Here is a 21,824-nt window from a genome sequence, read left to right as displayed (position 1 = left end):
CTATGGCATATGGAAGTTCCCAGGCCAGGGGTCTAATCGGAGCTCTAGTGGCCGCCCTGCGCCACTGCCACAGCAACGTGGGATTCGAGCCACGTCTGCTACATACACCATAGCTCATGGCAACACCAGATCCTTTAAGGCACTGAGGAGGCCAGGGATAGAACCTACATTCTCATGGATACTAATGGGGTTTGTTACCACTGAGCATTTTGAGTTTTGAACTAAGTTTAAAAACATATAAACTACTGGGAAAAGAGCTTCTTAGTCTTCTGTAGTGTCCTTTTCTTATGGGAAACTAATCTATCTAGTTCGATCAAGCATTACAGACATTTTTTTCCAACCACCTCACAGGGGCAAGTTTCCTGGATGTCAAAACAATAACTCAAGTATAAGCTCCATTGGGAAGAATAGTCTCCCTTCTCTTTCAGCCTCCGTGATGCCCATAGAGCGTAGCGGAACAGAACACCATTTGGCCAAACAATAATGGCATTTCACAGTGAAAGACACTTGAGACTTACTGCTGCAAAACAATGATCAGAGTATTAAACTTTTTGAAAAAAACACATAAACCTACAATGGTCCCATTGAATAATATGTGTTATTCAAAAAGAATAATAAGAAGGTGACCTTTTTTTCCTAATCACTATGCAGTGTTGATCTAAAAACCCAACATTGCTTCTCAGGAAGGCTCTTTACCAATATAAGAAAAAAGGAAAATAATTTCTAAAATAAACTAAATGGAATGGAATGAAAAACATGCTTTCAACACATGGGCTTAGTTTTAACTTTTGGAAAGAAAAAATCTAATTACATACATACTTTCACTTTGGAACCAGAGCTCATGTGAATTAAGCTAAACAGGATAACAGTTTTAAAGGTGCTATCATCATTTGTCTGTGGTAGGAATTGAGTTTTAATGTATCATTTCCATCTGCCTTTACTACTTAAGGAAAGATTCACTTATGCATTGACACTGGAGTATTCAAAGCATTTTATTTTTAAGAGAACTATTAACTTGTTCAAGTGATTGGATGAATGGATTTGTTTACTAAATTCCCATTGAAATTCTAAATTATATGATTGTGATAGTGTTCAATTTTGAAATTACTGTTGTTCAATCAGAATTGCTCATATTTAATTCATTAATCTTTTTCAGAAATGTTGGAATGCTGCAAGTATTGTTTCAAAAATCTTTAGAGCTATTTTCCTTGCAACCTCTGTCTTCATTAAAATTTTCCATACAGCCAAAGACAGTGAACCTAGAAAAAAGATAAAATAATTACATGTAAATTTAAACGTATACCCACTTGCTAAAATGTTTAAACACAATTCTATTTTTTTATTTTATTTTATTTGTCTTCTTATGGCCATACCCATGGCATATGGAAGTTCCCAGGCTATGTATCCAATCTGAGCTATAGCTGCCAGCCTATGCCGCAGCAACAGAAACATGGGATCTAAGCAACATTGTGACCTACACCACAACTCACGGCAAACTTTAACCCAGATCCTTTAACCCACTGAGTGGGGCCAGGGTTGAAACCCGCCTTCTCATGGATACTAGTCAGGTTCATTTCCACTGAGCCACATTTGGAACTCTCTACAAAATTCTATGCAAATAAAACATTACATTATAATTATACACAAAGTTTTTAAATTTAAAGTTAATTGACCAGATTCTCATACAAAAATCAGTAAGAAATATAAGTAATTAGCCAGAAAACTGGGAAAAGCACACAAATACATTCAAAGAATTATAAATTCATGTAAGAGTGAAGTAGAATTTTATATATTACACACTAACAAAAATTATAGAAATTGCTATATGATAGTAGGTTGGAAAAGACAGGGACTTTAATTTATAGGTTTATAACAAAAATGTAAACTCCTGAAAATTTTTTTGAATACCATTTGGCAGTATATGACCCACTGACAGTAATTTGGTTCCTTTCTAAAAATTTATTGGTAAAATAGTAAGTTATGGCAACAAAATTATACATAAAATGCCACTGCTGTATTATTGCTAATAGATTATAACAGAAAAAAATGTTCACAGTTATGGTATATTCATTAAATGAAATGCTATGCATCATTTAAACAGAATGAATTGGTTCAATATGTCCTGCTATAGAAGAAGGTCCATGAAAATTTTCTAGTTTAAAGTATAGTGCAGAGCAGTGAGTATGACTTCATTTGTGCAAACAAGGTTTTATTTATTCATTTATTTGCAGTGCTGTATGTATTTTTTTTAATTCTATAAATTTGCGCCAAAGACTGAATTTTTAAAATTGGTTGAAAGGCCAAGAGATATAAGTGAAGAAAGATGATAAAGAATAGCTTTATTTTCATTTGATGTGTCACTTAGACTTTGAATATATTTGAATATATTAAATATATTGACTATATTAAATATACTTAAAAATAAACCAGTAAAATGTACAACAATTCAAGTTTATTTTAAATAAAAAGAAAATAAGTTAGAGTTTTAAAAACAATTTTTGAGTAGAAGAAATAGATCTCTTGGTTAGATCTATTGATGTACAAGAGGTAGCAGTTTGGTGAAGTATCCAGAATACTTGGTCCCATGTACACTTCTTTGTCTTCTTAGGCTCCTTGCGGATGGGAGGATAATACTTAATTTCCATGAAGAACTATTTTCATAAACATCCTTTAAGCCTTTCCATGGAGATATAGCATGTTACCTGATTGGTGGGTGAGAGCATCTGATTTATGCTTTTCAATTAGCAAGAGCAAAATCTACTGAAGTCCCAGGAATATTCTTTTTCTCTTCCTTTTTTCTAGGCTAGTAAGAATTGATACTGGGATACTGACCTATTCTGCAAACTTTTTCTTGTGTGCCCTTTCCTTGAGTGCCTGAGATGATAATGTAGAACATTGTTGCTGCACATCTGAGTCATATTCTCTAATTGTTTTCCAGTATTAAAGCTGAAGTTGCACCTCCGTTCACTCCTTCCTTTGCCTGTCTCCACTGGTTTTGATTTTAGGTGGGGACAAAAAAAGTCTATTGATCCCTCTCAATCACCAGTACTCATTCCTTGAGGGCTTTACTCATATATATGACATTAATCATTACATGTACTGAAAGCTGGAAAATACAATGTCCATAGTGGCCAGGAAGGTAACATAAATGTTTGAGATCAGATAAATATAAAAAATTAGTAGTAATTTGGCTAAAAAAACTATTTCAAGAAGATATAGTTACTACCTAACTTCAGGAGTTTGGTGATATGCTTTCTTTTTTTGTTGGTACCAAATTACTTTATTTGAAGGAATGGTACTAAGGAAAGAACTTAAGTAGATGTTTTGGTACAACTTATGGAAAAGATAAAGGTAATGCAAAGATGCGTGTATTGCTGTGGTGACCAGGGAAGTCACCCCTGTGGCTACAGGAAGCCAACCTAAGGCTTTGCTCTCATTATCAGTAGAAATGTGGACCCACCATACTGTTTTTTAGGAAAGTATCAGAAGTTTAGATTTTTTTAATAATAAATATGTTATAATTATTATATTTTCACAAATACTGTTAAGTTTTAAATATTTATATTTGTGTATCAGACAAAAATGGCTTTGATCCATTATAGGTCAGTGGTTTGCAAACTCTAATATATCTCCAAAATACTGTTCATTCCTAGATGTTTCCTTAATGATTTTCTCTCTGGATGATCTATCCATTGATAAAAATTGTATATTGAAGTCTCATAGTGTTATCATTTTGCTGTTTATCTCTCCCTTTAGATCTCTTAATATGTGCTTTAACTATTTAGGTACTCCTATGTTGAAAGCATAAATATTTATGCAGATGTTATATCCTCCTGTGAGACTGACATTTCATCATTATGTAATGATCTCTGTCTCTCATTACAATATTTATCTTAAAGCCTATTTTTTTCTGATATAAGTATAGCTACCTGAGATTTCTTTTTGTTTCCATTTATATGGAATATCTTTTTCCATCCCTTCACTTTCAGTCTGGATGTCCTTAAAGCTGAAGTGAGTCTTTTGTAGGCAGGATACAGTTAGGCCATATTTTTCATCTATTCAGCCAATCTATGTCTTTTGGTTGGAGAATTTAGTCCATTGATGAAGTAATTATTTCAGGTACAGAGGAGTTTCCACTATGGCACAGTGGGTTAATGACTTGGCTTGTCTCTGTAGTGGCACTGGTTTGATCCCTGGCACAGTGGGTTAAATAATCCAGCATTACCATAGCTGCAGATAGGTCACATTTGTTGCATCAGATTCAGTCTCTGGCTGGGGAACTTCCACATGATGCATGTGCAGCCAAAAAGGAAGGAAGGAAGGAAGGAAGGAAGGAAGGAAGGAAGGAAGGAAGAAAGAAAGAAAGAAAGAAAGAAAGAAAGAAAGAAAGAAAGAAAGAAAGAAAGAAAGAAAGAAAGAAAGAAAGAAAGAAAGAAAGAAAGAAAGAAAGAAAGAAAAGGTATGGACTTATTACCATTTTGTGATTTGATGATTTTCTATAGTGATATCCTTGGATTCCTTTCTCTTCACCTTTTTGGTATCTACCATGGATTTTTGCTTTGTGGTTACAGTGGATATTATATAAAATATATTATCTTTATAACAGGCTAGTTTAAGTCTAAAACTTAAATTTGAAGACATTCTAAAGTTCTACATTTTTACTCTCATGCTCATCTGCCCAAGTTTTATGTTTTCAATGTCACAATTGACAACTTTTGCTTGGGCATTCTTTAACAAATAATTATAGTTACAGTTATTTTTTACTACCTTAGTCTTTTAACCTTTATACTAGATTTATAAATAACCCACCACCATTACAATATTAGATTATTCTGAATTTAACTGTATTCTACCTTTATCAATGAGACATATTTTCATGCATTTTCCTATTACTAATTAGTATGCTTTTGTTTCAAGTTTTGAAAGTCCCTTTAACATTCTTTGTAAGGCTTCTTTATGGTGTTGTACTCCAGCTTTCACTTGTCTGCAAAAAGCTGCCTTCAATTCTGACAGCTTGTCAAGTAGAGTATTTATGTCTGGCATGCTTTTTTTCTTTCAGCACTTTGAATATATGAAAGTCTGATCACAGTCTTATGGGGGTTCCCTTGTATATAAAAAATAGTTTTTCTTTTGTTGCTTTTAAGATTTTCTCCTTGTCTTTAATTTTTAATGATTTAAGTATAATGTGTCTGGGCATGGGTCTCCTTAGGTTCATTTTATTTGGAAGTCTCTAGGCTTCATAATTTTGGATATATGTTTCTAGGCTAAAGAAGTTTTCAACCATTATTTCTTCAAATAAGTTTTCTGCCCCTTTCTACCTCTCTTTCTGGGGCCCTTTTAATGCAAATATTGGACTACTTGATGTTGTCCCATATGTCCTTAAGCTATCTTTCCTGGATGAATTTTACTGCCCTGTCTTTGAGTTTATTGATCTTTTCTGCCACTCAACAGTCTATTGTTGAACTCCTCTACTGAATTTTTCAGTTCACTTATTATATTCTTCAGCTCTGTGATTTCTGCCTGGTACTTTCTTATATTTTCCATCCCTGTGTTTAAAGTTTTACTTTATTCATGCATTATTCTGACCTCAGTGAGCATCTTCATGACGAATATTTTGAACTCTTTATCAGGGAATCATTTATTTCTTTTCCAGTAGGGTTTTCTTCTCATTTGGGAAATATTCCTTTTTTTCTATATTTTTCTTGACTTTCTATGATGACTTCTACACATTATATAAAACAGCCACCCTTCTCCATCTTGAAGAATTGGCCTCATATAGGAGATGAAATTTATCATTCAATCTTGACCCAGCTTTTTGTTGTTTCTCAATTTTTGTGATTGTCCAAGCAATTTTTTTGTTCATAATGGCTCCCAGTAATTAAGGGTATGCCAAGACTTGTGAGTGTTCCAAAGGAAGATCTCATGTAGCACCTACATGAAGGCTGATTGTAAGCTGAATCGTCAGACAAAGCTTTTTTGTTTGTTTGTTTGTTTGTTTGTTTGTTATAGTCCTGTGAAACCAATGGACTTTAGCTTCACTGGTGACCAGAGTCAGATACTCAGAGGTATTCCCTGCATAGCAGCAGTGAAAAAAAGTAGGGCTCCAGATGTGTGCATAAGCTCCTTTACAGGAGAAATCAGCAACCTAGAGTAAGGCAGAAGGAGAGTATAAAGATGGCAATCACTGGAATCCAGTCTCTGGAGAATACTGTAGCTAGTCCCTTAATGTGTGTTCAATTAGAAGCCTGTCCCTCAATCTGCAGCTATTAAGATAAGCAAACAGACCTCTTTTATGGAAAGACTTGGCTCATTTCAATCTCTGTTCTGCCTCTGTTCTGGGCTTTAAAAGGTCTACTACAGTGAGTTTGCACAAGCCCTTTAACAAGTATCTTTTAGTTCACTTTAGTCTTGTGGGTCTTCTGGATGCAAGTCCTGTTGCCTTTTAAAGTTAGATGTTTTGGGTGGTTTATATCTCAGGTAGATATATAAAAGTTGAGATGCCAAATGTAGATCCAAATCCTTTACTACCCAGGAAGAAGCTGGGAGTTGAAAGAACCCTCCCATGTCTGTGGCACTGTGCCAGAGGTGGGGTTTGTGACACTTCTTCTTCCTCCTGTTTCAATGTGGGTTTTTGTTGTTGTTGTTTTGTTTTTTACCTCATTCATCTGATATCACTCAGCTAATTTCTGGATTCCTTCCAGAAGTAATTGTTTTGTATGAAAATTTGGTGTGTCCACGGAGGGAGGTAAGTTCAGGAGTCTCCTATCCGAATTGAACTTTTTGAGATGTCCAAGCTCATTTTCTCCCTCCTCTTCACACATGACACTTCAGCAAATAGTTGTCCCTATTCAAAGATAAAAGGGAGTTCCCTTCATGGCTCAGTGGTTAATGAATCCAACTAGGAACCATGAGGTTGCAGGTTCGATCCCTGGCCTTGCTCAGTGGGTTAAGGATCTGGCGTTGCCATGAGCTGTGGTTTAGGTTGCAGATGCGGCTTGGATCTGGTGTTCCTGTGGCTCTGGGGTAGGCCAGCGGCTACAGCTCTGATTTGACCCCTAGCCTGGGAACCTCTCCATATGCCAGAGTGGTCCTAGAAAAGGCAAAAAGACAAAAAAAGAAAAAAAAGAAAAGAGGATGAGGCAATGACCTTCTTAGTCAGGATGCGGGTAGTGAAGGGGCTGGCTGGCCTCAGCCTAGAAACATGAAATTCAATAAATTTTTAAAGCACTCTGAATTTTATTAACTTGAGTCAGCTTCTGACACTTTTGGACCTTTACTTAGTCTTCATTGTTTATTTTAAATATCACCTATGGGGAAAAATTTTCTACAAGCTTTTTTTTTTTCCTGTCTTTTTAGGGCCACACCCTCTGCATATGGAGGTTCTCAAGCCATGGGTTGAATTGGAGCTGTAGCTCCCGGCCTACACCAGAGCCACAGCAATGTGGGATCCGAGCTGTGTCTGCAACCTACACCACAGCTCACAGCAACACCGGATCCTTAACCCACTGAGAGGGGCCAGGGCTCAAACCTGTGTCTTCATGGATACTAGTTGGGTTTGTTAACCACTGAGCCATGACTAGAGCTCCCTCAACTTTACTATGAGTTCTCTACTAATAGAATACATGAAGTCAAGGATTAAAAGCTGATGCCATTGTAGATGGAGATGTGATTGAGAATTTTACATAATTAGAAATTTTAAAACTCCTTGCCAATTCTTATCAACAGCAAAAATGTTAAAGAAATAACTTGAAATCTGATGTTTGATTTTACTTATTTATTCAATGAATTTAACTAAGGTTCCTTGTGAAGAGCATCATAAGACACTTCCAGAGACTAAAAAGTAGTTAAATAACACTTTGAAAGGATTTCTATGAATGTAAATGTGTGTTTCAATTGAATTAACTAAAAATGCTCATTTTAAAATATGACTGTTTTTATTCGCTTTGGTTTTAATATATCTATTTTCCCCTATTCTCTGCCTATTTGAAAATTCCAAGGTATTTGCCACTGTGACCAGATTCTGAGGTCAGTGGGAATATAAAGAGTGGTTGGCTATGAGAATAATGACTAGATAATAGTAAATGCCTTGTTATATGATATCTAAGCAATTAGGATATCAAGATTCACTTTTTTTTTTTTTTTTTTTTTTGTCTTTTTGTCTTTTTGTTGTTGTTGTTGCTATTTCTTGGGCCGCTCCCGTGGCATATGGAGGTTCCCAGGCTAGGGGTCCAATCGGAGCTGCAGCCACCGGCCCTACGCCAGAGCCACAGCAACGCGGGATCCGAGCCGCGTCTGCAACCCACACCACAGCTCACGGCAACGCCGGATCGTTAACCCACTGAGCAAGGGCAGGGACTGAACCCGCAACCTCATGGTTCCTAGTCGGATTCGTTAACCACTGCGCCACGACGGGAACTCCTTTTTTTTTTTTTTTTTTTTTTTTTTTTGTCTTTTTGTCTTTTTGTCTTTTTGTTGTTGTTGTTGTTGAAGATTCACTTTTTTTAATTAGTAGTTTTCAACATTTAATCTCCATTTTTTTCCTTGTGAAAGAAACTCAAAACCGGAGTTCCCACAGTGGTGCAGCATTAATGAAGCCAAGGACATTCCCGGAGTGGTTCAGCAATAAACTGGAGTTCCCACAGTATTTCAGCAATAACAAACCCATGAGGACGTGGGTTCAATCCCGGCCTTGCTCAGTAGGTTAAGGACCAGCATTGCAGTGAGCTGTGGTGTAGGTCACAGATGTAGCTCAGATCCCCCATTGCTATGGCTGTGGTGTAGGCAGGCAGCTGCAGCTCTGATTTGACCCCTAGCCTGGGAAGTTCCATATGCCACAGGTATGCTCTCTCCCTCTCTCCCCCCCAAAGAAAACAAAAAAAGAAAAAAAATCAAAACCACATATTAAATCCAAAGCTAAATTTAAGTAAAATAAAAAAATCTGATAATAAAATATTGCAGTATTATGTTGCTTCCAAGTTTTCAAGGACCTCCAACCCTTGACTCAGTTTTTCATTACGTCCTAACAGGAAAAAGCCAGCATATGTGATCCGGGTCTACAATACAATTATGCTATGTAAAAATTTGGCAGAGGTAGGTAGGTGATTCCTAAAATTCATGTATCTCCTTTCATGGTGTAGATCTGTCACACAAGGGTAGTTCTTAAGCAACAATTTAATCCCTTAGCCCCCTGCATCCAGATATGGGACAATGTGACTATTTCATACCAATAGAATATGAGATGAAGAGAAAGACATGCCCAGGCTTCCTCTAACACTATAGTATTTTTCTGCTGGTGAAATGTAGACAATAGAAGCCAGGGGCTTCAAGAACCACAGATGTAAAATCTTCATCTGCAAGAAGGGGCTGCAAGAACCACAGATGTAAAATCTTCAGTCTGCTACTCATATGTATGAAGGAAATCTGCCACTGACTAAGAACATGCCCTGGAACCATTACTGGAGCAAGAAGAAACTTCAATTGCATAAAACCCTTAAAATGTTTGGGTTTGTTAATATAAATAAGATTTCAAAATTATGTATTTAATGTTTGCTTTTAAATCTTTCAGATTCATTTTTATATTTTAAAAGTACTAATATTTTAATTACGTTTTGAGTTTGGTTTACTGCATAAGAGCATGTCTCGAAAATTGGGATGATGTAGTAATTCAAACTTGCCATTAAAAATTCCTTCTGGGAGTTCCCGTTGTGGCACAGTGGTTAACAAATCCAACTAGGAACCATGAGGTTGTGGGTTCGATCCCTGGCCTTGCTCAGTGGGTTAACGATCCGGCGTTGCCGTGAGCTGTGGTGTGGGTTGCAGATGCGGCTCAGATCCTGCGTTGCTGTGTCTCTGGCGTAGGCTGGCGGCTACAGCTCCAATTCGACCCCTAGCCTGGGAACCTCCATATGACGCGGGAGCGGCCCAAGAAATGGCAGAAAGACAAAAAAAAAAAAAAAAAAATCCTTCTGGTCTTCACTTTGCTAGGAAACCTTACAATTAAGGGGCTGAAGGGGAATACTTCTGCCCTGACTAGTAAAGCTAGATGGAGGAAGCTCACATAAATCAATTTGCTAGTTTTCTCATGCATCATGGCAGGTTTTCTCTTTTTTTCTCCACTGAATTTAAAAGTGATAGTAGATTTTTTAAAAAGAATACTATAACAAAAAGAACAAAAAAATACTATATCTGGGTTTGTAGATCAAAAACTAGACTTAAGGTAATCTGAAAGCTTCATGGGTCAATAAGCATAAGATGGTTGCCCTCTTGCTCTCTGTACATCCTTTGCCCCGACTGGCCCCGCCTTATCCTCACTTTATTATGCATGATTATCTCCCTCTCCTAAGCTGTAAATTTAATCAGTAACTACCTCTGTGATCAGCCCAACCCTCATTAAATGATGGTTCTATCCCTCAGACCAGAAAGACTCTAGTCTGTTCAGTCATCAATAGGAAACGGACACCCTCACATCAGTTGCCAACCCAAAGTACTGTGGGGAGGAGTATTCCAGAAGTCCCCCCAGGAAACCAAGAAGCCCTTCTGACCTCATGCCCCTTATAACTGATAGCCTCCTCCTCCCTTGTGTAGCAAAGTTTGCTGCGGTGTTCTGCCAGCTGTCAGTGGTACCACCATGGGGTGTCCATCCAGAACACTTGCCTCTGGCTCGTAAGATTTCCTGTCCAATAAATCGCTGATATTTCTGTTACTGACACAGCTGGGCAGTTGCAAGGATTGCAGGATTGTGGGGTGCAGCTCCACAAGACCCATAGGAAAGACAAGCCATGAATGGAAAGGAGGACCAAAATGTGTGGAAGGGATACCCATAAAAAATCATGACTTTCTTTGAGAGGATGTGTTATAACAATATATATCTCTAGTATAAGCCTGGCTTCTTTATCGATTCAACGTAACATTGGTTTTCTTTAAGGTATTAAGGCCTTTACCTGTAGCGTCATCCACTTGGTGAAGAAGATTTAGACCAAGCAAGACGGTGTTCTGAAGGTCGGTAAAGTTACTGATGAAGGGGGCTCTATCTGAGTCAACAAGGACTCGTGGTGGTAGGGCCTTCTGGAACTCAGTTACTGTAATAATTGTTGTAGGGAAGTAGGCTGCAGCTAAATAGTCCAAAGACACATACCAATCTCTTCCAAAATCTCCTTCTGGTTTAGAATAATAATCCAACCTAAAAGACAAGTGGAAACATGTGCAATTATAATTAGTCCACTCAATTTCAGCCTTGTCATCTTCTAGAAAAGATCACCTCTGCCAACAAAATAAGAATGTAGTTTTTAGTTTTAGAATGTGATTACTTGAGCATCTACCCTTGAAGATATAGGTAATTAAAAATTTGAATTTAGAAAGGATTATCCCATCAATTGTTTATATTTTATTTTGAGTTATTATCCCTTTTAACCAGATTCCTTATACTGGGAAATCATATAATAACCAGATATTAGACCATAACTAACAGAAATATGCAGATAAAAATCAAAGATTCCAGGAAAAGAGTTTTGCTAGATTCAGACATGTTAATTTCTTAAAATCAGGAGGCACCTAAACACTGAGCATCCTAGAGAGACATATGTCTGATTTTCTGAATACATGTTTTTTTTTCTGATGGAGTAAATCTGCTGGGAAGCCAAACTCTCTCATCTATTTGGGGAGAAACTTATTACAATGGAAAGACCAAGGATGTAGTCAATAATTTTATAGCTGTATAATTCATGCCTCCTGTCCCCACTCACTGTCTAAGCATGTGAACAATTTGAGAGGGAGAGTTGTTCCCCCTGAAATACTGTCTACCCTATGTCTTGCTCACTAGCTATCTTCTCTTTTAAGTCACATCATAAATGTCACCTCCTTCACAAATTTTTCCAGCCTATCTGAGGTGGAATCAATTATTTTCTCCTCCTCTATATTCCTCCTCCTCTATATTATATGTGAAGCTCTACTATACATAAAATTAAAAGTTTGTTTTCTCTTTAGATCATATTCAAAGTTCAAGAAATCAGGTTGTATTCTATTTTTCTGTTTCCAAAGATCATATGCAGGCTTTATTAAATAGAAAATGCTTGCATTGTGCTTGTCAATGTCAAGCAAATCATAGCATGCAAAAGTGGAAGGCTGGATACAGTAGACACTTGGCGAGAGAAGAGTTTGATTTGGATTCATAGACGAATATCTTGAGTCACATCATAGCAGAATATAAATTAAGATTAGAGGTAATGTAAATTCATAAGGAGTTTGACCAATGGCCACATAGCCCTAGTAACAGTGGAGTAACCAGATTGCAAGGGAGCCAACAACACTAGGAGAGGAGGAAAGGGATGAGGGCAACAGATCAGGATATAGAGAGCATATGAGCACAAGGGAAATACAATAGAAACCTTTGAAATTATTTGGTTGAATGTGTTGTTGAACCATTCAACCAGTAGTTTAAGAGGTGGTCAAGTAAAAAAGAAAAATAAACCTTAAAAGCCTCATTTAATTTAAAATGTATTTTAAAACATAAAATATATACATGTACCAGCCAATATGAGGATCCAGGACCACAGTTTTGTTGAAGCATATGTAGACTACACAGAATATTGTTTCATGTAAATAAACAACTTCTAGTATATTTTTTACCTCAAGAAAGTAGCTCATAATATTTTAAGGAAGTTCCCCAGGCAGTAGCAGATTGTAAACACAGCCTCCATTCTTCAATACTCTCTATGTCCCTGTTTTCGACATGTCATTTTCCAGTGCCCCTCCTCTGCTATGGTGAGAAAAGCCAGGGAGGAGGGATGTGTAATTTCCTGTCCTGGTTCAGCCATAAGATTTTATTCGGCCAATAACGTATTAGCAGAATTACTATTTACAATATCCAAGATCTGGCAGCAACTAAGTGTCCTTCAACAGATGTATGGATAAAGAAGATGGATATATATACAATGGAATATTACTCAGCCATAAAAAGAATGAAATAATGTCATTTACAGCAATAAGATAGACTTCAAGATCATTATACTAAGTGAAGTGAGTCATTCAGAGAAAGACAAATTTTATGTGATATCATTTATATGCAGAATCTAAAAAGTACACACGAAATTAATGTAAAACAGAAACAGGCTCACAGACTTTGAAAACAAATTTATGGTTACCAAAGGGGAAGTGGGAGGTAGGGATTAATTGAGAGTATGGAATTAACAAATACACACTACCATATATAAAATAGATAAATAAGGGAACTATTCAATATCTTGAAATAAACTATAAAAAATTAAAAAAAGAATTTAAAAGAATAAAAAAAGAACATATATCCAAATTGCTTTGCTGTACACGTAAAACTAACAAAATACCATTGTCAACTACACTTCAATTAAAATTTTTAAAAACAAATATTAGCCAACTTGACACCTCACAAGCTTAAAATGTATTTTCACATTTGATTTTTCTCTCTTGCTCTTCGTCTTCACAATGGAAAACACCTGGGCTTCCCCAATGGCGAATGAGAGACAAGTGGCACAGAACGTCCCCCTCACCACTGTGGAGCCAATCAGAATCAGCCAAGATGACATGAGCTCAGGAAAAATCAGCAGAGCTTCTCAGCTGAGCCTCAGACATGTGAGCAATCAACTCATAATATCATGACACTGAGGTTTAACAGCTGTTGATTGTGTCTCACGTTCTTGGGGGCGGGAGGGGGGGTGATGACACTGGTTCAACACAGGGCCACACATCTAATTGCAGAGTCAGGATTTAAACCCTAGCAATTTGGCTTTAAAGCTCATGTTCTTTACAACTGCCCTCTACTGCCTCTTGTTGTGAGGATAGTAGTTTATTAATGCTTTTCATGACAGTGGTATGTTAAGCATGATACATAGCTATTTCATTTAATCCCCCAAATTACCCCATGTAGTATGTACTATTATTATTATAGGTTCAAAGATGAGAAAACTGAATTTATCAATGACTGGATTGCCCAATTTAATACCTAGTTGTTGAAGCCAATAAGTAGAGGTAGAAATGTGCTGTGAATCTGCTAATCAGGTGGCTTATTTACCTTACTGGATGATGGCGTCCATGAGACAGACAACAACCAAGGGAGTATGATGTTGCTAACATTCTTGCCTGGATTTATAAATTTGCTTATATAACAACCAAAAGCCCTGATTTTTTTTGTCGTTGTTGTTCCTGTTTTAGGCTATATACCCAAATTTCTATCCCATACTTCATTCTTGGGGGTTGACTCCATTTGCTAGATAGTGTCTAATCATTAATTTTGTGCACCAACCTGATTGGATCTTGGGTGCCCAGATATTTGGTCAAACATTATCTTGGGTGTTTCTGTGAGGGCATTTTTGGAAGATATTAACATATAAATCAATAGACTGTGTAAAGCAACTTGTCCTCCATAATGTGGATAGGGCTCATCCAATCAGGTGAAAGCCTGACAAGAACAAAAAGTTAATCTTCTAGTGAATAAGAGAGAATTCTCCTGGCTGATGGCCTTCAAACTGGGACATAGGCTCTTCCTGATTCTCAGCAGCTGCAGCCTTTTCACTTTGGACATCAGTTTGAAAATTATAGATTTTCAATCCTCCACAGTTATAAGAATAAATTTCTTGCTGGGAAACCTGGACAGCAGCATGCAAAGCAATGAAACTAGAACACACCCTCACACCATGCACAAAAATAAACTCAAAATGGCTGAAAGACTTAAATATACGACAGGACACCATCAAACTCCTAGAAGAAAACATAGGCAAAACACTCTCTGACATCAACATCATGAATATTTTCTCAGGTCAGTCTCCCAAAGCAATAGAAATTAGAGCAAAAATAAACCCATGGGACCTCATCAAACTGAAAAGCTTTTGCACAGCAAAGGAAACCAAAAAGAAAACAAAAAGACAACTTACAGATTGGGAGAAAATAGTTTCAAATGATGCAACTGACAAGGGCTTAATCTCTAGAATATATAAACAACTTATACAACCCAACAGCAAAAAAACCAATCAATCAATGGAAAAATGGGCAAAAGACCTGAATAGACATTTCTCCAAGGAAGATATACAGATGGCCAGCAAACACATGAAAAAATGCTCAACATCGCTGATTATAAGAGAAATGCAAATCAAAACTACCATGAGATACCACCTCACACCAGTCAGAATGGCCATCATTAATAAATCCACAAATAACAAGTGCTGGAGGGGCTGTGGAGAAAAGGAAACCCTCCTGCACTGTTGGTGGGAATGTAAACTGGTACAGCCACTATGGAGAACAGTTTGGAGATACCTTAGAAATCTATACATAGAACTTCCATATGACCCCGCAATCCCACTCTTGGGCATCTATCCGGACAAAACTCTACTTAAAAGAGACACATGCACCCGCATGTTCATTGCAGCACTATTCACAATAGCCAGGACGTGGAAACAACCTAAATGTCCATCGACAGATGATTGGATTCGGAAAAAGTGGTATATATACACAATGGAATACTACTCAGCCATAAAAAAAGGATGACATCATGCCATTTGCAGCAACATGGATGGAACTAGAGAATCTCATCCTGAGTGAAATGAGCCAGAAAGACAAAGACAAATACCATATGATATCACTTATAACTGGAATCTAATATCCAGCACAAATGAACATCTCCACAGAAAAGAAAATCATGGACTTGGAAAATAGACTTGTGGCTGCCTGATGGGAGAGGGAGGGAGTGGGAGGGATCGGGAGCTTGGATTTATCAGACACAACTTAGAATAGATTTACAAGGAGATCCTGCTGAATAGCATTGAGAACTATGTCTAGATACTCATGTTGCAACAGAACAAAGGGTGGGGGAAAAACTGTAATTGTAATGTATACATGTAAGGATAACCTGACCCCCTTGCTGTACAGTGGGAAAATTAAAAAATTATAAAAAAAGGATAAATTTCTTACAATAAATCTATACTATATATATATATATATATATATATATATATATATATATCTGTTAATCAGTCTATCATCTATCTATCATCTCTTATTGGACCTGTCTCTCTGAAGAACACTGACTAATACAGTGCCATTCACATGTTAACACAAATCATTCTTACACCTTCACAGCTAGGTGTATAATACCTCTAAATGTAACTGTAAAGTGGTTTGAAAATCTTCTAGGATATTTCACATGCAAACTCTGATGCTACCTGAATTTCCCAAGTATGTACTTAATATGTTATATACCTTTGATAAAAATAACAAAGAAAATTTCTTTTTTTTAACAGAGAGAAAATGGTTGCATGTTTTATTTGATGGTTGGTTAGCTGATTGGTTGGTACAAGATATTTTTCCCAAATTTTTGCCCCTTCGTAAAATACTTTTTAAGCCTGATTATCCTAAAATATTTACACCTCACCGTTAAAATCCTCAAGGATTAAAATATAATATTCAATAGGAAAATTGATTGTCACATTAGAGGAAGAGTAAAAAGGCATAAATAAGACCAAAATGATTTTCTGTATTAAATTAAAATGACTTGGGATCAATTCTTACCTATCTTCAAAAATTTTGTAAGCATCTTTCAAGGCTGAAATGTGTGCATCCCATAAGTACTTAATCAAGTCATCAAAGCTACTGGAAAGTGACTGCAATTGCTATATGAAGAAAAGAAATATATTCATGTCTGAGCAACGATAACAATTCTCCCCAAAACTTAATTTTCTTCACACTTACAATTTAGCAATAATTTTGGTTTTAAGGATTAATTTGTGTAAGCCATCAGTGACTTAAACTCTGTAAAGACTATAATTATCTATTATGAGTAGTCGTATTGAATGCATCCGTAAGAGAGGAACTGCATGTGTTTTCCCAAAAGTCAGTATTTTTTACCAGCCAAGAGGACTTTATCTTTTGTTTATCAGCTGTTTTCTTGTTACCACCATTGAAATTATCACAAAATTTAAGATTAAGAAAAGGTGGAAATTACTAGAACATTTCACATAATCATATCTTTTAAAATGGACTAAGAATCTATAGAGCTAGTAAATCTATCTTTTGGCATTGATTTTGGCCCATGTCTATACTTAACCAATGTATTTGCTTTGGTCATTGAATATTTGGTTTCCATTGCCACATAATTGTGTAGTTCTACCTATTTGTGATTACTTGTCAATTCAGTTGAAAGAAGTTAATTGATTGGTCTAAAACCAACTCCATAATCATATTTTTTCAAGTATTGTTGTTCAATTGACTTGAACTATTGTTGTTCAATTGACTTGAAGGTTCCATTTACCAAAATAATCTTTTCAGTCTGTGAGATATCCTAAGTGCTCTCACATTTATGTAGGGTTTATTAGGGTGAGATGAATGGATTAGTTTAGAAGGTGAGATGAATGGATTAGTTTAGAAGGTGTTCATGACTCGTAATGCTCTGCTGTTAGATAATGTATTAATATAAATTACATAAAAATTTACATTTTATACTGTATAATACACACAAAAAGCTAAAGAAAAAGCATTAGACCAAAAAAAATTTTTTTACTCCCTCCTAAGAGAATAAATTATAAAGCTTATTATAAAAAGCACCTTGTAAAGGGCATTCCACTTGCTCATTGTCTTGGGAAATGATGACTGACAACTGGAAATATTAAGACAAAACTTTGTCTGATCCTTGGGTGGTGGCAAAAGCGTGATTTTATCTGATGATATCCCCATTATGCCAGAATCAACTGCAGCCAGGAAGGGTAGTGCACTTAGAAAGTAATTCATATCTGTAAAAGCAAAATGCTTATAATTACCACAAACACTAACAAACATGATAGAGAATATTTTTCTGTAAACAATTAAGCAAAAACTCAATATCCAAAAACATACAAAAAAAAGTTACTGCAAAAAAAGTTGGAAATATCTCTAAGGATCATATACATTAACATGCTTCTGTTCATAATCTTACAATCATAAATGAATTATGCATTAAACTAGTTGACTATAATATTTTGAAACAAAAAGTAAATTGTTCAAAGCATCATGTAAAAAGGGAAGAAAGAGATCTACTTGTGCACAGAATGACACAACACCTCTAACTGAGGTTTTGCCATGAAATGTGATTTTTTTTCTAAATTATCTTAATGTGGTTCTAGTGTTGATATTTTGTATTTTATTTGACTGATCAGGTTTAATGTGCAACCATGACATTACAAAGTCCTTGTCTTACATTATATCTTTAAAGCAAAAATGTTGGATAAGTGTTGGCAATAGATCTTTGGGTAGTTAAATTAACAATCAATTAGGGTTTTTTAAATTTCTCTCTAAATAGAACTCATCTCAGCAGATTTAGACATTATGACATAGTTGACTGTAAGACTTATTGTGCTGATTACCACTGGTGATGTAGAATATATTACACCTTAAACAAGCATTTGTGAATGCAGTCCTATGTCCCAGGGTGGCAAGCTGATGCTCCAAATTAAGAAATCAATCTGAGAAAAAAGAAGTCTGAATTCTAGATTTGTGGTCATGACTACTTGCAGGTCTTTGAGAAGAACCAATTGGTATTATATTAGAAAAATATGTAAAGGTATATATGATGTGTATCACTGCAAGATAGTGAAATTAAAAGTATCTTGCTTCTGATTATTGAGAAAATCTCCAAGAAATTGTGAGTAAATTTCACTACTGAAACATAAAATTAAAGCATTAGAAAATACCTTCTGATTATCCTAGTATGAAATATCTGACCAAAGCCTTAGATTACTGATCTATAGAATGATTTGTGGTAGATTAATCTCTGACATTTTTACGGTTTCAAAGTTAAACACATTTGGTCTGAGCAAATTGAGGCAAACTCTTACTTTCTTATTCTCTCCTTTGTCATCCTCCCTCATCTTGGAGACTCTGAACAGAGGGACCTCCCACCTACCTGCGTGTGCGGGACATTCAGAGGTCATGGTCCTTTGCAGTTCCTTGTCTCTGTGTGAACTATATCCTAAGGAATCATTGCTGAAACAGTGGCCCTTACATGCTAGAATATGACACAAAGGCCACAAGGTGCATGACGAAGTAGATTCCTTTCCACAGAGAAATGGTACTCTTTTTTGTTTTGACTCTGTCCCTAAATAGATGAGGCTGAACATTTTCTTTGAGAGAAGTTTATTTCTTATTTTACTATTTAAAGGCACCTACCAGCCCACCAGCTGTCCACAGAGATACACAAATGATCTCCAGATTCATAGCCACAGTCTGTCCTTTGGCTGGGATCAACTAATCTGCCTAGAAGACAAAAAGTATAGACAAATTATTTATTATACACATTTTGAAGCTGGTTATAATTGCCACTTACCTAGGTGCATTTTATTTGCAAAGATGCACAAACATTGTCGTCTGATGACTTGTGTTTATCTTCCTATCCCTCTTTACCCTCCATTTCCCATCTCAGAACCAGTTTCTTTTCTTTATCTAACATCACCACAATATTCTACCTTTGAATAATCTGTTTTGAATAGTATTTGCTTTTGTAATTATTCTGCTTTCGTTGATCATTCTCAAAGCAATGATTGATTATTCCTCAGACTGTATAAACATGCACACACACACACACACATACACACACACACGCACATGCTCCTTAAACTCAATCACATATACTTTGCCATTTCTAGGTTCTATTCTTTAGCTTAATTTTATTAAGTCATATTATTAAATCAGAATAGAATTTCTAGTAGTTGACCGAAGCATTGATATTTTTGAAAACGAAGTGTTTATTTTCAATGTGTAGCCACACCTGAGAACCACTGCTTTTGTTCATTTCTTTATTCCCTAGTAGAGTTCATTTCCCTGGTGAAATTCTATCCACATTTCAAATCTCAGTTCACATCAAGGTTTTTTCTGATTACTCCAGCTGACTCCACCGTGTCCTTTGTTTTACACTTTAACTTTTAACCAAGAGTTGTTACTTACTACTCTCTGTTTAATTTCTGCTATCCTTCCTGTTTCAATTGTGCTCTAAGGTCTTTGATGGCAGGGAAACTATCTAAAACGTTTATTTACCCCACCCCACAGCTGCTTTTAGAAAAGGCTGGAGACATATAAGCCCATCGTTAGGTGAGTTTAGTCAGGCATCATCATAATACGTGAATGTAATAAAAGAGTAAGAAAAGGATTAGGGGAGTTCCCGTCGTGGCGCAGTGGTTAACGAATCCGACTAGGAACCATGAGGTTGCAGGTTCGGTCCCTGCCCTTGCTCAGTGGGTTAACGATCCGGCGTTGCCGTGAGCTGTGGTGTAGGTTGCAGACGCGGCTTGGATCCTGCGTTGCTGTGCCTCTGGCGTAGGCCGGTGGCTACAGCTCCGATTCAACCCCTAGCCTGGGAACCTCCATATGCCGCGGGAGCGGCCCAAGAAATAGCAACAACAACAACAACAACAACAACAACAAAAGACAAAAAAAAAAAAAAAAAGAAAAGGATTAATCTTTTTTTTTAAATTCTTAGGGCCTCACCTGCCAGGCTAGGGGTCATATCGGAGCCACAACTGCCAGCCACAGCCACACGGGATCCAAGTCACATCTGCAATCTACCCTGCACCTTGCTGTGTCAAGTTTTTAACCCGCTGAGCCACAGCAGGAACTCCAAAAAAGTATTAGTGTGGATTTCCTTTATGGCACAGCCAGTTAAATATCCGGCATTGTCACTGCTGTGGCACGGGTTTGATCCCTGGTCTGGCATCTTCCATGCAGCACAGCCGAAGAGAAAAGAAAAGAATTGATCCATCAGCCCATTCAGTCTTCACCTCCATGTATAAGGTAATCACAGAACTTTAAGAAATTCAAACTAACTTGACACCACTTTCTGCTTGTTTTTTTGTTTTTGTTTTTTCTTTTTTTTTTCTTTTTGCCATTTCTTGGGCCGCTCCCGTGGCATGTGGAGGTTCCCAGGCTAGGGGTCCAATTGGAGCTGTAGCCACTGGCCTACACCACAGCCACAGCAATGCAGGGATCCGAGCTGCATCTGCAACCTACACCACAGCTCATGGCAACGCTGGATCCCTAACCCACTGAGCAAAGCCAGGGATCGAACCCGCAACTTCATGGTTCCTAGTCGGATTTGTTAACCACTGAGCCACAATGGGAACTCCCACTTTTTGTTTTAATGCATATCTTCTTAACTGTTTTATTCATCTCATGCTTAGAATAGAATCTGGCACCCAGTAGGAGTACCATAAGTATTTGTAGAATGCCCAATAGGTTGGATAGGAAGTTTTTTTGTTTGCAACTATGCCATATGCCCCACTGCAGTTTTTAGCCAAAACAGGCAGCACAGCAGGATTTATGGAAGAAAAGGAGAAATAGCAGAAAAAATAATGTTTATGAGGGGAAAAGAGGAAAAAGAAAAGAACCAACTTTCAAAAGCATGGTATGGTATATACAAATGTCATTTCCCAATTACAACATAGTTATATTGGAAGATGATTAGAATAAAAACAAGAGTCCTTCTTACCTGTAGTATATTGCCAGCCATGCTGCAAAGGCAATCCCCAAAAAAGATTTAATTCATTATCTGGTGCAAATTTTTCAAAATAACTGGCTGTTTTGTTCAAGAGGATTTTATACATCCCCATTCTCTTAGGATATACCCAGGGATCAATAATGTACTTTCCATTCTCCACCCTGTAATCACTGAACTGACCAGGGCTCTTATTCCACAGCGGGGGATGCAGATCTGAGAGATTGAAAGCTCCTGCTAAAGAAACAGAAATGCAGCCAACTAGTGCAGAGGCCCAAGGAGGAAGGAAAGCCATCATGCCAGGGCTGGGGGTTGAGGTTGTGACAGAGCTTTTATAGGGAAATGGAGG

The 21,824-nt window shown here is 36.8% G+C and overlaps 1 protein-coding gene across 1 annotated transcript; it reads right to left on the bottom strand.

Annotated features, from left to right (window-relative positions):
- On the bottom strand, positions 972–21,770 carry LOC100511607 (protein LEG1 homolog). The gene is made up of 6 exons (XM_003121211.1): positions 21,470–21,770; positions 19,159–19,245; positions 17,563–17,747; positions 16,531–16,631; positions 10,941–11,179; positions 972–1,259 (listed from the first exon to the last, which is right to left on the bottom strand). The coding sequence occupies exons 1-6, from the start codon at positions 21,768–21,770 to the stop codon at positions 1,153–1,155; spliced, it is 1,020 nt and encodes a 339-aa protein (XP_003121259.1). The 3' UTR covers positions 972–1,152.

Source organism: Sus scrofa, chromosome 1 (assembly GCF_000003025.6).
Source record: "Sus scrofa isolate TJ Tabasco breed Duroc chromosome 1, Sscrofa11.1, whole genome shotgun sequence".
In the NCBI taxonomy this organism is placed as follows: domain Eukaryota; kingdom Metazoa; phylum Chordata; class Mammalia; order Artiodactyla; family Suidae; genus Sus; species Sus scrofa.
Note: the sequence above shows the minus strand (reverse complement) of the source record. Positions and strands in the feature narration are given on the sequence as shown.

Excerpts from the sequence above, each read along its gene's own strand:
- LOC100511607 (XM_003121211.1), bottom strand. The coding sequence starts at position 21,770 with ATGGCTTTCCTTCCTCCTTGGGCCTCTGCACTAGTTGGCTGCATTTCT. Across the intron at positions 17,748-19,158 it reads TGTGGACAGCTGGTGGGCTG|ATATGAATTACTTTCTAAGT; the intron begins GTAGGTGCCTTT and ends TTGCTTTTACAG. Across the intron at positions 1,260-10,940 it reads CCAAGTGGATGACGCTACAG|GTTCACTGTCTTTGGCTGTA; the intron begins GTAAAGGCCTTA and ends TCTTTTTTCTAG.